Here is a 16,868-nt window from a genome sequence, read left to right as displayed (position 1 = left end):
GTGCCGGTCCCTTTTGGGTTCCGCAAGCCACCCCGCACGACTAAAGTGTTTCCTTGTATTCCATATTTGGACAAGTTGTTATACAAGGAATGGGATACGCCGCAAAAAGTTTTTACTGTTCCTAAATACTTTGCGACCCGCTGTCCCTTTGAGGAGGACTTTTTAAAAAAGTGGGTCTCTCCTCCGTCAGTGGACCCTCCCGTGTCCAGATTGAGCAAAGCCACCACGTTGCCTGTGGAAGGGGCTCCTGCCTTTAAGGACCCCGCAGATAGGAGAGTGGAGGCTGTGGCCCGCTCCATGTTCACAGTAGTGGGTTCGGCTGTGAGACCGGTTTTGGCCGGGACTCTGGTGTCGCAGACACTGACCAAAAGGGCAAAGTTTTTGCTACAGGAGCTGGAGGCGCAGGATGCTTCCGAGACCTGTAAGGACCCGGCTGAACAGTTGGTTCAGGGTCTAAAGTTTGTCTGAGTCAGCCTTGGATACGCTTCCCTTGCTTTCCAGGGCCTCTGCCTATGGGGTGGTACTGCGCCGCCTTGTGTGGCTGAAATGCTGGTCTGCGGACCAGTCCTCAAAAGAAGGCCTTGGTGGATTTACCCTTTAAGGGTGAACGGCTTTTTGGGGCATCCCTAGATGACATCATTAAGGATGCCACAGGTGGTAAGAGCACACTCCTCCCACAGTCTGGGAAGGGCAAGGAGCCTCGCCGTAAGCAAGGGCCCTCCTTTACTACCCCCAAGCGTTTTTTTCGTGCGCCCAGTGCGGCAGGAAAAAGTTTGCAAGGTGCTAAGGCCCCCGCTGCGGGGTAGAAGAGCACCTGGTACCGCAAGCCCAACAAGCCTGCGGACAAGCCTGCTTCCGCATGAAGGTCTGCCCCCGCCCGTGTCTCGGGTGGGGGGCCGGCTTCGCGAATTCGCGGCTCTGTGGAGGTCTCTTCTTTCCGACCGTTGGGTTTGTGAAGTAGTTTCCTCGGGGTACAAGAGAGAGTTTCTCTCTTGTCCAAACAGATTTTTTCCTTCCAACCTCCAGCTTCCTCCGGATCGCCGAAAGGCTCTGTCAGGGGCTGTCCAGGATCTGCTGGGCAGGGGAGTGATTGTGCCGGTTCCCTAGATGGAACGGTTTTAGGGTTTTTACTCCAATCTGTTTGTAGTCCCCAAGAAGGAAGGGATCCGTCCAATCCTGGACCTCAAGGCCCTCAATTGTTTTGTCAAGGTGCAAAAATTAAGGATGGAGTTGATTCGCTCGGTAATAGCAGCGCTCCATCAGGGGGACTTTATGGCGTCCTTGGATATCATGGACGCGTACCTACAAGTTCCCATATGCACAAAGCACCAGAGGTTTCTGCGCTTTGCGGTCGGGGAGGAACATTTTCAATTTGTGGCCCTCCCGTTCGGCTTGTCATCGGCACCACGGATTTTCACCAAAGTGCTCGCCCTGATCCTAGCCCTGCTGAGGCAGCGAGGGATCGCTATTGTGGGATATCTGGACGACCTTCTCCTGAGAGCTTCCTCAGGCTCAGAATTAGAAGAGGACGTGTCCATCACTTGTCAAGACTCTCCAAGAGTTCGGCTGGCTTCTGAATATCCAGAAGTCTGTGTTGGTTCCGTCTCTGCGACTGGAATACCTGGGACTAGTCCTGGATTCCGGAGGCGAGAGTTTTCCTACCAACAGAGAAACTTCTGACTCTGCAATCTGCAGTGCAGCAGTTGTCGACCCAGAAGTGGTCATCTCTTCGATTCTGCATGAGGGTTCTGGGTCTGATGGTGGCCTCTTTCGAGGCAGTTCCGTATGCCCAATTCCACACCCAGGAGCTACAGAAGGAAATTCTGTCAGGTTGGGACAAGCTCCCGTCATCTCTGGATTACCAGATTCAGTTGAGCCATCTGGTCAAGTCTTCCCTGGTGTGGTGACTGACGTCTCCGGTGCTTCGGAGCGGGAATTCGTTTCTGCCATGCCATTGAACAGTGGTCACGACGGATGCCAGCCTCTCCGGCTGGGGGGGGCGTTTGGGGCACCTAGTCAGCCCAGGGGCGCTGGACTCAGGTGGAGTCCCGCCTGCCAATCAATATACTGGAGCTCCGAGCAATCAAGCTGTGCCTCGCCAGGTGGTCCCTGGATCTGCAGGGCCGACCGGTCAGGATCCAGTCCGACAACGCCATGGCTGTGGCATACGTCAATCATCAGGGAGGCACAGGGAGCTCGGCTGCAGCGATGGAAGTCACGCAATCCTTCGGTGGGCCGAAAGATCCGTTCCGGCTCTATCGGCCGTGTACATTCCGGGAGTACAGAATTGGCGAGCCGACTACCTCAGTCGCCAAACACTAGACCAAGGAGAGTGGTCACTCCACCCGGAGGTGTTTCATGAGTCTGTGCCGAAAGTAGGGCACTCCAGACATGGACCTTCTAGCGTCCTGTCTCAATCGGAAGGTGCCAAGGTTCGTGGCCAGGTCAAAGGACCAGTGGGCGGACGCGACAGACGCGTTGGTGGCACCTTGAGGTCACTATCGCCTAATGTATGCCTTCCCTCCTCTGAAGCTTCTTCCTCGCCTGCTGCGTAGGATGGAAGCCGAAGGGATTCCAACAATCTTGATCGCCCCAGACTGGCCGCGCCGCTCCTGGTACGCGGACCTGGTGCGTCTAGTGGCAGACGCCCCCTGGCGTCTACCCCTGAGAGTAGATCTATTGTCCCAGGGTCCGATCTTCCACCCTGCTTTACAGTCGCTGGCTTTAACGGCGTGGCTGTTGAGAGCCAGGTGTTGAAGGACCGGGGCCTATCAGGCTCGGTGGTTTCTACCATGCTGCGTGCACAGAAGTCTACTTCACGGAGGATTTACCATTGTACGTGGAAGGCCTACATCTCTATGTGTGAGGAGATGAGATGGCACCCCCGTGCATACGTGGTGTCCCGGATTCTGCTGTTTTTACAGCGGGGAGTGGATCAGGCTCTCGCCTTGAGTACGGTTAAGAGTCAGATTTTGGCTCTAGCTGTTAACTTCCAGCGACCCTTGGCAGCGCACTCCTTGGTGCGTATGTTTGTGCAGGGGGTCCCGCATGTGGCTGTGCGCCCTCCACTGCCCCCATGGTCCTTGAATTTGGTCCTTTGGGTGCTTCAAGATGCTCCCTTTGAGGGCATTCGAATGATCCCTTTGTTGACTCAGTCACAAAAGGTGTTTTTTCTAGTAGCAATTACATCGATCAGACGGGTGTCTGAACTGGCGGCCTTGTCCTGCAAGGCTCCCTACTTAGTCATCCATGAGGATAAGGTGGTGCTGCGGCCGCAGCCCTCTTTTCTCCCAAAGGTCGTTTCGGCTTTTCACATTAATGAGGACATTGTGTTACCATCCTTATGTCCTCGGCCAAAGAACCCGAAGGAGGCCACTTTACATTCCCTGGATGTGGTTCGGGCCCTACGAGTGTACTTATCGGCTACGGCTCCGTTCCGGAAGTCGGACTCACTGTTCGTGTCGGTGAATGGTCCTAAGAAAGGTCTGGCAGGTCTCGTCGGCCACCATTTCTAGGTGGATCCGACAGGTTGTGCTTCAGGCCTATGCCCTGAAGGGACAGGCGCCTCCCTTTCAGGTTACGGCGCATTCGACCAGGGCGATCGGTGCCTCTTGGGCTTTCCGGCATCAAGCCTCTGTGTTACAGGTGTGTAAGGCAGCGACCTGGTCGTCAGTCCAAACTTTTTCAAAGTTTTACAAGGTGGATGTGAGTGCATCTTCGGATGCCTCCTTCGGCCGCAAGGTGTTACAGGCGGCAGTTTAAGGTTGGAGTTCCTCCGTTGAGTAACTCCGGTTTTGTTTGAGGTGTAGCTTGGTTTGCTGTGTTGTTTTCCCACCCTTAGAATTTTTTTTACACTGCTTGGGGACGTCCCTAAAGGTCAAAGGCTGCTGTGTCCGTCCATGAATGGAAGAGAAAATAGGATTTTTGTACTCACCGTAAAATCCATTTCTCTGAGTTCATGGACGGACACAGCACCCACCCCTCCTTTGTTTGTACTGCTTGTTACGAACTGGAGCTGCTGAGGCAGAGTGTGGGTTATACCCGAGGGGCCACACCCCCTGGGAGGAGATGTACTGAGAAAAGTGTTGTTAACACTTAAAGTGCTTTTTTTCTGCCTTAGGCCCCGTACACACGAGAGGATCTATCCGCTGGAATTTATCCGCGGACCGGTTTCAGCGGATAGATCCCCTGGTGTGTACGATACAGCGGATATTTTTCCCGGCGATGGATTTCCAGCGGATCAAAATTTCTTAACATGCTAAGAAATCGATCCGCTGGAATCCAGTCCAGCGGATTGATCCGATGGTCTGTACAGACTCACCGGATCAATCCGTCCGAATCCATCCCTCGCATGCGTCGTAATGATTCGACGCATGCGTGGAAGTCCTTATATTACAGCGTCGCCGCGTCATTATCGCGGCGACGGCGCGACACGTCACCGCGGAGGGAATTCTGCGGGGATTTTGATCTCATGGTTAGTACAACCATGAGATCAAAATCCGCCAGAGGATTTATCCGCGGAAACGGACCTCCGGACCGTTTCCGCGGATCGATCCTCTCGTGTGTACTAGGCCTAACTCTCCTGGAAGGGAGTGGATATAACCCTAAGGTCAAAGGCTGCTGTGTCCGTCCATGAACTCAGAGAAATGGATTTTACGGCGAGTACAAAAATCCTATTTTTTTTTTTTTATTCATTGTTTTTTTTTTACTTCCTAAGGTATATACAATGCAGAGAGATAGACTGTGCATGCACTGGGTAGTTAAATTACCTGGCACTTTGGCAACTTCCCTCAAAAGCTCAAAGAGCAAATCCAGAGTGGGGGGTTGATGCTGACGTGGACAGTTGGATACAGCAGCAGTCAGTTGCTCCAGAAGATTAATCCATACATCAATAAGGCCTAACAGAGCAAAAGCAGAGGACTATAGTAAACACAAAGAAGGAAGTATTCAACAGTAGATCCATGGAAACTATTAAGGATTTACTATGTAAACCAGTTATCTAAGATACAGTACATACATTTATTATATGGGAGTGATGTGTATAGTAATAGCACAAACATGATTCAATAAGAAAAAAAAATTGGGCGATAAAGATACACCTCCCAACATGGCATACATCTGTCAAAGCATGCACAGTAAAAGCAGGCATTTGGATCACAATAGCTATATTGGGGTCAATTTACTATGGGCAAAAAGGCTGTTCATTCTGAAAAGGAAGTAGCACTTTGTAAGTAAATTTGCCGCAGAGCTGAATGTGTTGATGTTTCACTCTACAAAGAATACCCAATCACATGCATTAAAAAATAAATAAAAGAAACCAATTTTTACTTGCACATGATTGAATGATGTAAGTGTCAGATAGCAGTGAATTCAATTATCTGATTTCCCAATAACTTTCCTATGATACCTTCTAATTTGAAAACAGACAATTACAATCTGATCTAATCTATTTGACATTTGTTGACTGTTTCAAAACTTTGATGTTTTTACATAAAATGTTACTGATTCACTCACCAGTGTCATCATCAAACTCCGATAACACTCCATCAATGCCATCTTCACTACTTGCTGATCTTTCCTGGACACGTCGTGGCAAACTGTTCAGACGTCCGCATAGGAAAATCGGCTTCATTGGCATCTTATATATTTTTGCCAGCAACTACAGAAAGAAAAGAAAATATACATAGAGTAAACATTGTATATACATATAACATACAGGTACATATAACTGAACTTTATAATCAGTAGGATGATGTATCAGGTCTACTGAAATAATGAGCTGAGATATGTTAAAAGAGAAGTATGACCAAAGCATTTTTGTTCCTTCTGCTATTGTGGGTCACAGGAGTGCTGAAGCCCACTGTTGGCTGATGTCACAGAGCAGCTCCAGACTCTGGAAGGATCACAACAACAAATGTCGAGATCCACCCAGATGCCTGACTGGCAACTGGCTCAGCATGCTGCTGAGAGTCTGGGGCAGCTTCTCCCTCTCCTGCCTGGAAGTGCAGCGAGCACTGAAGGGGCAGGGCAGAGAGCGGCGACTGAAAGTCACCACTCTCTGCTCAGAGACAACTGAGAACTGAGCGATCACCGGCCACGTGATCGCTCAGTTATCGGGCTTAGAGCTGGCAGGAGACAGGGCGGCAAGTGTGTATTTGTTTTTTCTTTGTTTTTTTAAGTATTCTCACACCTGTCCTTTAATTTGTCCTTCGTGTAATAGAGAGTGACATGTTATAAGAACTAAAGTTAATGCTTTGGAATATCTAGGGATGACTATTAGAACGAGAAAATAAAACACTAAGTCGCCAAATGGACTTTTCTTTAATTCACTAACGTTTTTTTACATGATTGGCTTTGATCATCAATGTGTCTCAAATAGGTCTCTATCAGGCAAAAAACAAAAATCAAAAACAGCAGAAGCAATGACACTTAACCTGTGAACATCGTCTCAGATAGTCAAGAGCTGGAAGGCATAGGTCTGTGGATGATGACGATGTGGATGCACAATCTCCAATTTCTTTACAATCAGCCTCACCTGAAGGAAATAAACATTTTTATTAGAGCTTATTGAATCATTGCCCAAACAATGTTAGCTAGACATACTTCACCAAAAGTGGGAAACAAAGTATAAAACAGAGGTATTACACAAAGTTCTCCTAGGGTGGAACTCGAAAAATTTGAATATCGTTCATAAATTTCACTAATGCAACTTAAAAGGTGTAACTAATATATGAGATAGACTCATTATATGCAAAGCAAGATAGTTCAACGTCAGAAGCGTCTTACCTGGGATAAAGAAAAACAGACCTGGTCTGTTGTTCAGTGGTCCAAAGTCCTCTTTTCAGATGAGAGCAAATTTTGCATCTCATTTGGAAACCAAGGACCCAGAGTATGGAGGAAGAATGGAGAGGCACACACTGCAAGATGCTTAAAGTCCAGTGTGAAGTTTCCACAGTCTGTGTTGATTTGGGGAGCCATGTCATCTGCTGGTGTTGGTCCACTGTGTTTCATTAACCTCCCTGGCGGTATGATTCTGTCTGGAATTACGTACCAAAAGCGGTACAATTATTTTGCAAGGAAATTTGGCGTTTTATACTGTAGGCCTGTAATTTTTAGAAATAACTCACTTAAATCTGACCAAGCAAGAGTCTTGTAGGCATCCTGGGTATGATTTTTTTTTTAAAACAAAATTATAAATTATAATATAATAAATAATTATAAATAATTATAACAAATAATAATAAAATTATAATAAAAATTATTCAATAATGTAATCAACTCAAAATCACTGAAATTTGCTCAGTTGCAGAATTGTCGCTGTCATTATTATTATTTTTTTATGACGAATTTCCCCACAAATCGCTATCGCACATTTCTGCAAGTGATTATAATTTATTATCGCTGTTTTCTAGCTGATCTAAAACCATTTTTGACATAAAGGGACACTTTTGGACAATCTACAGTTTTTAGGCAGAAAGAACATTTTTTATTATATAAAAGTACATGTAGGGCACTGGGCAGACCACTAGGGACAAGGGGGGTGTGTATTTTTTACATACAGTACTGTAAGCTATAAGATTACAGTATACTGTATGTAAAGTGTTTGTTTACTTTTTTGAATTTGGCGCCGTTCTCCGTCCTTGTGCGTCGTAACGTCGCAGGGAACGGAGATCGGCGGCACACGGGGACACTGTGAATCGAGCGAGGAGGTCCCGCTCGCTCACACAGCGGGTGGCATCGCTGGATCCAGGGACAAGGTAAGTAACTTGCCTGTGGATCCAGCGAGAAGGTAAGCCGCGCCGCTGCACACTCTGCACGTCCACCCCGAGCGTGACTCGGGGATACCGATCTTGGCATAAAAAATCCACCCCGAGTCACGCTCGGGTTTACCGCCAAGGGGGTTAAGTCCAGGGTCAACGCAGCCGTCTACCAGGAGATTTTGGAGCACTTCATGCTTCGTTCCGCAGACGAGCTCTATGGGGATGCGGACTTCATTTTCCAGCAGGACTTGGCACCTGCCCACACTGCCAAAAGCACCAAAACCTGGTTCAATGATAGTGGGATTACTGTGCTTGATCTGAACCCCATAGAGAATCTATGAGGCATTGCCAAGAGAAAGATGAGAGACTGAACAATGCAGAACAGCTGAAGGCTGCTATTGAAGCATCCTGGTCTTTCATGACACCTCAGCAGTGCCACAGGCCGATAGCTTCCATGCCGCGCCGCATTGAGGCAGTAATTGCTGCAAAAGGGGCCCAAACCAAGTACCGAGTACATATGCATGCTTATACTTTTCAGAAGTCCGATATTGTTCTATGTACAATCCTTGTTTTATTGATTGCATGTAATATTAAAATTTTCTGAGATTGTGGATTTGGGATTTTCATGACCTGTAAGCCATAATCGCCACAATTATGACAAATCACGGCTTGAACTATCTTGCTTTGCATGTAATGAGTCTATCTCATATTAGTTTCACCTTTTAAGTTGCATTAGTAAAATAAATGAACTTTTGTACGATATTCAAATTTTTTGAGTTTCACCTGTATACCTCTCAAGAAATGACTTCTAAGTTAGTACCTTTACATAGAAGGTGTATAAGCGCAGGCTTTAATGAATAGAAACTGAAGGTCAAATTAACTTAATGTCTGCCATGTAAAAAACTGTATGAAAACCCTTCTGTAAAAAAATAAATAAAAAAAAAGCCCTGTATGAAAATGTATGTGAACTCTTTGTAATTAATTAGATTTCTGCTGGAATAGTACAATTTAACAAATGGAAGAATCAAAGCACTGCTATCACTCTTATCAGGAGTGAGGTATAAGAGAAATTGCTTGTCTGTGTTCATAGGTCCACTGTAGAAAAGCGTTTGGAGCTCATGAATTGTTACACTGAAGGAAACCATTGCTTTATAAAATACAGCACATGGCTGCAAGTTTAAAGGTTGTAAAAGACCAACTTCCACAGTCGCCAGATAAAAATTTAATTATTTGGCTTCAAATACAATAAGCACCATACACACATACCAAAACCTAATCCCAGGCAGCTATGAATCACTGGGGAAAGAGAATCACTGTTTGAGGGTTCATTACTGCCTTAAGGGACCTTACTTCTCTACAGCAGCGTAAATAATTCAAAATTGCATCATAAAAATGTTATGTTTATATTACAGTGTGTCTGGGTCCTAGCAGGGCTTGCCAGTGGTAGGACTATGGTGTGTATTTCCAATTAAGCGGATCATAGCTAGTTAATTAAAATGTAACAAGTATTCAGGAATCTGCCTTTCTGAAGTATTAAAAACTTGCATACCACATTAAATACAGTATATACCAGTGGCGGCCCATCCATAGGGGGCGCAGGGGTGCTGCCCCCTTAATCCAGGCACCCGGCCCCTAATCCACATGCATGGTGCCTGACTGTCACGATCGCTACCGTGCCAAACGGACAGCGAGGCGTGATCACGCCCCAAGTGGCTCTCTGTGGGATTGAACCCAGGACTTCTCCATTGCTGCTCCAGGTCTTTGCCTCTGAGCCACTTCTCAAGTTGATATTCTGCTTGCTGTCCATCAAAGCCTGGTTCTGAACTATGTGCTGATTGCCTGTCTTTGGATCTCCCTGCAATCTGCACCTGCCTATCCTGGTCCAGCTGAGGCAGGTTACCCAATCAACCAGGGTATAAAGCACTGCCTCACTCTGAGGGATTTGTCAGTTCATTGTACTCTGATTGTCCTGTCTGTGCAAACGGTTCCTGTGATTGTCTTCAGCTACAAGACTGACCCCGGCTTCTGACCCTTTGGCTTACGTACCCTGGATTGCTGCTGTCTCCTGCCCTCTGACCCCGGCTTGTACTTTTGGACTTTCCCTGCCTTCTCCAGCCCTTGACCCACGGCTTGTGCCCCGGACTTGTCTTTGGTTCCTGTCTGCAAACCCTGAACTTTCCGTCAGTACTTACCTGACTCTCTCTGGAATCCTGGGCCACGGCTATACTTTGACTATCCTGGGCTAATCTCTATCTAGCCCCCGTGCACAGACTCACAGCCCAGGTAGTGTCTTACCTGTATTACCGTGGGCTGTGTGTACCTGCAAGGGTGAGCTTACAAATCTGCAAAATGGACTCCACTCAAGGTAAGCCCTTACACTGACGCATGGATTCCAATGGGGTTTTTTATTTTATTTTGAAGCACATAATTCGAGCTGGAGGCTCTAATTGGCTTAAAAAAAGGTGGGCTCACCCAGTTGTGTGACAATAGCAAATTAATATTCACTATTGTCATCTTCCTTCTCCTCCCTGCCAATCAGGAAGTGTGTCCTGAGACCCGATTGGCCAGGGAGTCTTAGGACCCACATCCTGTTCGGCCAGGAGGAGAAGGCCCTGGTGTGAGGGAAAAGCCATAATGGGACAGTGGAGGGAGGAGGAGGGGAGATCAGAATGTCATCCCAGCCAGGACTTGTCACTTGCCTCCTAAGGTAAGGAGGCCTCTGATCACAGACTTCCTGTTCATCCCTTTCCCGCCATGGGGGATTTGATCGCTGCCTTCCCATTGTCTGTCGGATTGTCTGTTTTTGGCCCATTTTGCTTTCGGAAAAGAAGCTGCCTAATAATTATGCACCCCTTGATATAGGGTGCTGAACTCCTTAGGCCACAACCTCCCTCATTATACACATACACATCACCTGATATGCTTAAATCCAATAAGCATTCACATTTATACAGCTTGGTGTTGAACAATATGCATAGAAGTTATGATTTGTTCAAAATACTCACTTGCCTAACAATTGTTCACACGGTGTACTACACACTTTTTTGCCATACAGAACTTTGAAGCATTAAAAAATGATATGCTTAATTTTAGTCAAAGCCTCTTGAATTTTGCAATATAAAAACACATATAAATGTTTAAACCCCACAAATTGCTGAGAGTCAATGTTGAGCTTAGAACAACACATATACACAGGAGACTCATAATTATTACGAATAGCTGATAACATTGGTTGCGGTTCTAAAGAGGAATGAAGTGTACCTAATCCCTTGACAAATTTCATAAGGCACATAATGTAATCAGTGGCTGCATTAGCAAAGACTTGAATGTTGTCTGTATTCAGGAATGCTTCAAACACATCGAACACTGGAGCCTGGCGTTTTCCTAGGAGACAAAGACAGACACAAATTTGTAAGTTTATGAGATAAAAGAAGGCATTTATTTTTCAGATCAAAAGGAAGAGAACAGAGAATCAGACCCCTATCAAAACATAGATGGCAAATTTCAAGATCTCTTCTCATTTATCGATGCAATAAAAAAAAAAATGATGCTATCCACAGTTCACCATTATCAGACATTTTACTGGGCATTGGCTGCGTAACGACTCTGCAGCCAGCTGTTGAAGATGTTGGCAAGGCACGACACGACTGTAAGAAATATTTTGGAGCAGCTGTATATATGGTTAACTGAATAATTAACAACAAGATTGCATGTCTGTTAGCCTTGGAGCTTCTTCCTCACTTTCTACTCATGTGACTTAAAGTGGAGCTCCACCCAAAGGGGGAAGCTCTGCTTGCCTGCCTTCTCCCCCCCATTCGCTGCCACATTTGGTACTTTTTGGGGGGAGGGCTGGTTTTTGAGCTGGAAGTTCTCCCCCCTTCTTTCCCCGCAGCTTTCTGGGACACTTCACAGGTCCCAGAAGACTGCGATCCATTCTCAAAGCGCAGCACGCTTCGCGCATGTGCAGTAGGTAACCGGCTGTGCCCTAACCAGTAAGTGCCCCAATATTAAAAGTCAGCAGCTATACTATTAATTTTTTTTTTGGAGGAGTGCAGAACTCCTCTTTAAGAACAATAAATTAAAGAAATGGCTCTCTCACAGGACAGAACAACATCAAATACATTAAAAAGATGATTTTCTAACCACTCCCAACTTTATTAAAAAAAACATTGCTGTCCCCATTGGCGAGATTTTCCATCACTTGCTGTTCGACTGACCACCAAGACCCTAGGACAGGAAGTGGGAAGACTGTGTGGAGTTAGGCTTTAAGGGGCAGTCCATCCAAAACTGAAAGATGGACATTTTTGAGATGAATCGCATACTGATTATTAAATTTTTTTGGAAACTGAAGCTAGCTTGCCACTGGAGTTCACAATTCTGTAATTTTCTTTGCTACTCCTACTTAAGTCAAAAGTTCCTGCTGTATTTTTTGTGTACTATAAAATAAACCGTAGGAAAGACAATCCCCTGGAAATATCTGGAACTCCGAGAAAAACCATATCAATATTCCTGACTTACAGTATATAAGGGCCTGTTCACAGAGCTGTGCTTGTGTTGTGTTGAATAAGGTGTCTAATGTACCAAACTGCACCAAAAAAGAGGCAAGCAGATTTTTTTTCACATGGCACTGCAATGGCGATGCATGTTAGTAAAGCTGCATTAAGATGCTATTCAGAATGAATGGCACTTCATCGCACTAATGTACGTAGCCAGTGCCGATCCTGACCTCCCTGGGGCCCTAAGCAAAATTACATGTCACATTAAAGTTGAGAAGCCGGGGGAGGGGGTGTTCTGCTGTCGGAAATGAAATGACATCTTACATTAAAGTGAGAAGCGGTGGGTGCTGACTTCTTACCTCTTCTCCCATGCAGCCAGCGAGTTGAGAAGCGGGGTGAGGGGCCAAAAATGACTTCTCACCAGTCGGGGCCTCTCTAGTAATTTGGGGGGCCCTCCGCAGCTTTGCGGGGCCCTAAGCGGCTTGCATAGTGAGCCTATAGGGCGGGTCGGCCCTGTACGTAGCTGATGTTACTGCAGCAGAATAGTGTGAACATCCCTAAATATAGCAAAACCTAAATTTCCACGTGTGTGGATTTGCTCCATTTTTGTCTGTACAAACATTTTGACAAAGACACTCTTGACTCACCCATGGAGTATTCTCCTACAAGATATTCCTTAATATCCGACTTGCTGCTGTGCACAGTCTCCAAAGCACTAAACAGGGGCCTCCAACCTGATTGAATTTGAGGGGAACACACTTCCACCAGTTCTCCAATGGATGTAATCACCTAAATTAGCCAGTAATAAGCAAAAAATCCAGTTAGCATTCACTGCTGACTAATTACAGCCATGGAAAGTACACCATTTCACAGTGCCCAAATGTATGCATTGCCAAAACTAGTTGCTCTAAAAACCAATAACATCACAGAATATGTACATTACAGTAGCTTTTTGGGGGATATGTAGCATTATTGCAGTATTACAAAATGCTCTATAATTACACAAAATGTATCTGGTCTTACAAAGCCCAAAGGAAAGGGAAAACTAATACAACCACCATACCCAAAGTCTGGTAAGCTGCAATACTTTAGCTTTTTCCTGGGCTTAAATACACAACATTTGACTTTTCCTTGACCTACCAATGCCTTTTATTTTTGGCTACCTTTCTGAAGTTTCAATCATTCTTTCTTTAAGCCCTATTCATCTCATTCTAAACGAATCTTTATGTATGCTTCAATGAATAAGGAAACAAAAATGTATATGAACAAGGCAATATAGAATACCAGTTCACTGGTTTTAGTAATTTTGAATTCTACAAATAAAAGCACTTTATGAAAATAAACCTATAAAAGCGCAAAGAGCTTTGATGTTTAAAATCATAATAACGCTTAAATTTTGCTACAGATCAGTACCCCACTATGTCCTAATAAGGCAATAATCTGAATAAAACAGTATTAAATGATTAGAATAATTCAACCTTATTTACAAAAGGATTTATAATTTGCCCTATAATTTGCTGTACATTGAGCATGTCAAGGAGATCTGGAGTTACTGCCCTGTTATTTGCCTAACTTGAGAATTAAAGTGTCAAAGAAGTGCCACATAATTAAAACAGACATATACAGGGGTCATTTATTAGACAATACTAAGCTAGATATGGACAGGTCCAAATTTTCCTACCGATAAGAAAATTAGCCTGATTATTGTCAACAGAAGCTATCAATTTGAATGATCACAGAGTGTGTGGGAGCTATGATGTCACTGTGCTCTAAAAAAGTAAAAATAAAATAGAGAAGTAGTTCAAAAGTCTAATGCTGGGTACACACAGGTCAATAATTGTCCAGTTCAGCAGGAACTGGCTGACATATGGTCATTGTGAACAGCTGTCTGTCTCACATAAGCCAGTCTAACAACCAGCTTTTTTCGAAGGGACATGCTGGAAAACCAGCATCTGATCAGCGATTGCAGCCAGTGGCTGTGAGCGCTGATCAGTGTGTTCTAGCAGGGAAGGGTGAGTCCCCCCCCACCCGTCAGAATATCGACATTGCTTGTGTTGGTATGGCCATCTGTCAGGTTTTTTTCATTCAGCCTGATGGGTTGGACAAAAAAAAAATTATCAATATGTACCTTGTGAGGAGTTTGGGGTTTTCTGCTCTAGAAAAACATGATCTCCGCAAAGGCGCACATAAACACTTAAACCACAGCCTCCGGGTGAGTTGCAGAGCAGAAACCTGCAACATCTGCATTTTTTCACCCCGCTCACCCGCTTCTATGCACCACAGCTCATCTGCTGTCCATAGAAATTTATGAAATGTCATATCTATGACATATAAATAAAGTTAAAAGTAAAAAAAGTAAATAGAGTTTCAGACTTTAAAATCAAAAGGCGCTGCCAACCTAAATACCAGCCATATTTGACAATGACAGCGGTGAGTCTTCATTTTTTTTTTTTATATTTTTACAATTTAATGTTTGTTTGAAGTGGCAATAGCTTTGTAGATCAAAACTATTTGTGTCTATGGCCAGCCCAGGCAGTTGGGAGCCTAAGGCCCCTTTCACAAGGGGTGGATCAGTAATGATCCGCCCTGTGAACCTCTGCTTGCTCAGCGGGGATCGCTCCGTTGATCCCCGCTGAGCTGGCGGATGACAGGGCACTCCCCACACACTGTGCAGGGACCGCCCTGTCTTTTCTCCGCTCTCCCATAAGGGGGGATTGGATGAACACGGACCGTCTGTCCGTGTTCACCCGATCCGATCCGCCAGACGGATGGAAAAGTAGGTTTTTCCTCCGTCACTCTTTGGCGGATCGGAGCGGGTCGGATGTCAGCGGGCATGTCACCGCTGACATCAGCAGCTCCATAGAGGAGCAGGGAGCGCCCATTCAGGTCCGCCTAAAAAACTGACCTGAACGGGCCGCCCTTGTGAAGAAGCCCAAAGAAGGGCAAATATAATAATTCATAATTAAAGCTGAATTTTTATAATTGTGCCTAAGCCCAGTTGTGGCCATAGTTATTTTAAAGGCTCCATATAGCATATCCTGATATTTTAGGAAACCGTGATATGTTGAATGTATCAAACACTGCCACCTAATGGCAAATTTTAAATCTTTACAGTACTTGTCTGAAATCAAAGAAAACATAATTGAATGCATAATATGGGCGACATGGTAAAACAATCTTTTATCCATTTATAGTTTAAAATTATATAATATCATAATTTTCAATCAGCCAAGTTAAACCTAGATGAATAGTATATGCTTTGAATATAAAGACATCAAAGCTATACCCTGTTTTCCCAAAAATAAGACCTACCCTGAAAATAAGACCTAGCATTATTTTCCAGGAGGGCTGCAATATAAGACCTACCCTGAAAATAAGCCCTAGTTAAAAATGCTTGTAAAATCCTAAAATCCACTCTATTACAGTATTATATAATGTACAATGTGTGTGTTTCTGTAATATAATTACGGGGAAGAGAGCTCCGGCGGATCACAGAAGCGCAGAGCGGGGCTATAACAAAGGTATTTGGCACAATTATATTACAGGAACACGCACATTGTACATTATATAATACTGTAATAGAGTGGATTGAAGGATTTTACAAGCATTTTAACTCGGTTCACACTGGGGATTCCTGACAGGCAGGGAGGGAGAGGGGGAGAGAAGACAGCACAATACATAGTAAGTAAGACCTACCCCGAAAATAAGCCCTACTGTGTCTTTTGTTGGCATAATTAATATAAGACCCAGGCTTATTTTCGGGGAAACACGGTAGGCTGCTATATACCAGTTCAATGCACCTGCATGCTGTACCGTTAAGTAAGTTGTATGAAAACACTGTCATTCCATGTAACAAATACCTTCCCCAACTTTGTGTCTGTTTGCCAGCAGGTCCATTGAATAATTCTTAATACTGTGTGGGCCAATGCAATTCAAGTTGAGAAAGTGTATGTTTGTAATTGAAAACAATATGCGGATTATGTGCTAAATCGCATGGAATCTATTAGCAGTACTTGGGAATAAACCTACCTGATCTTGTACATCTTCATCACATAGCTCCAGCTGCATGATTCGCTCAAAAGGTCGGAAAAGAGCCTCGTTAAAGTGGAAATGTGGGGGCTCCTCCCAGTCAGTCAGTACTTCAGTCATTAGGTCATGTATGAAGGAAACAGCCTTCTTCGACACACGCCGTTCTTTGTGACAAGCTGCCTGTGCAGCAGAAAAGCAGAAAACAGTAAAATTCAGCACTACATTCATTCAATAAATCTCAAAATGTTGTCAAGCATGTATTGCATCAGCAGTAGGCAAATTCATCATTTTCAGCACATCCTATGCGGCCCCTATTTCTGGCACTGTATAATTCTTCACCTTGTACTTAAAATGAAAGTTAATATATTTTTTCGGTCTTAAAATTATAGTCTGCCGAGCAGTGAGCCACTAATACAGTAAAGAGCAAACCATCTGTGAGGTTTCACTATTGCTAGGGAGGTGCAATCCCCAAGGTGGCCAGGGATACAGGGTAATGAGGATCACTGATATAAATGATAAACTACAAACTCTGATTTCATTGTTTTTAAATCTACTCACAGAAATGTGTGGAGTAAAAAGGTTA

The 16,868-nt window shown here is 44.7% G+C and overlaps 1 protein-coding gene across 2 annotated transcripts in view; it reads right to left on the bottom strand.

The window, feature by feature from the left end:
* The window catches only part of ARFGEF3 (ARFGEF family member 3), a 194,441-nt gene that overhangs the window by 60,499 nt on the left and 117,074 nt on the right, over window positions 1-16,868 (bottom strand). For both annotated transcript variants that reach the window (XM_040350518.1, XM_040350519.1), the window contains exons 22-27: window positions 16,286-16,465; window positions 12,904-13,045; window positions 11,022-11,144; window positions 6,435-6,535; window positions 5,515-5,659; window positions 4,770-4,898 (exon numbers count right to left, since the gene is read on the bottom strand). In XM_040350518.1, the coding sequence (XP_040206452.1) occupies window positions 4,770-4,898; window positions 5,515-5,659; window positions 6,435-6,535; window positions 11,022-11,144; window positions 12,904-13,045; window positions 16,286-16,465 (820 nt within the window). The remainder of the gene's footprint in view (window positions 1-4,769; window positions 4,899-5,514; window positions 5,660-6,434; window positions 6,536-11,021; window positions 11,145-12,903; window positions 13,046-16,285; window positions 16,466-16,868) is intronic.

The sequence above is a fragment of the Rana temporaria genome, chromosome 4 (assembly GCF_905171775.1).
Source record: "Rana temporaria chromosome 4, aRanTem1.1, whole genome shotgun sequence".
Classification (NCBI taxonomy): domain Eukaryota; kingdom Metazoa; phylum Chordata; class Amphibia; order Anura; family Ranidae; genus Rana; species Rana temporaria.
The sequence above is the reverse complement of the archived record's forward strand: the minus strand, read 5'-3'. Positions and strand labels throughout refer to the sequence as shown.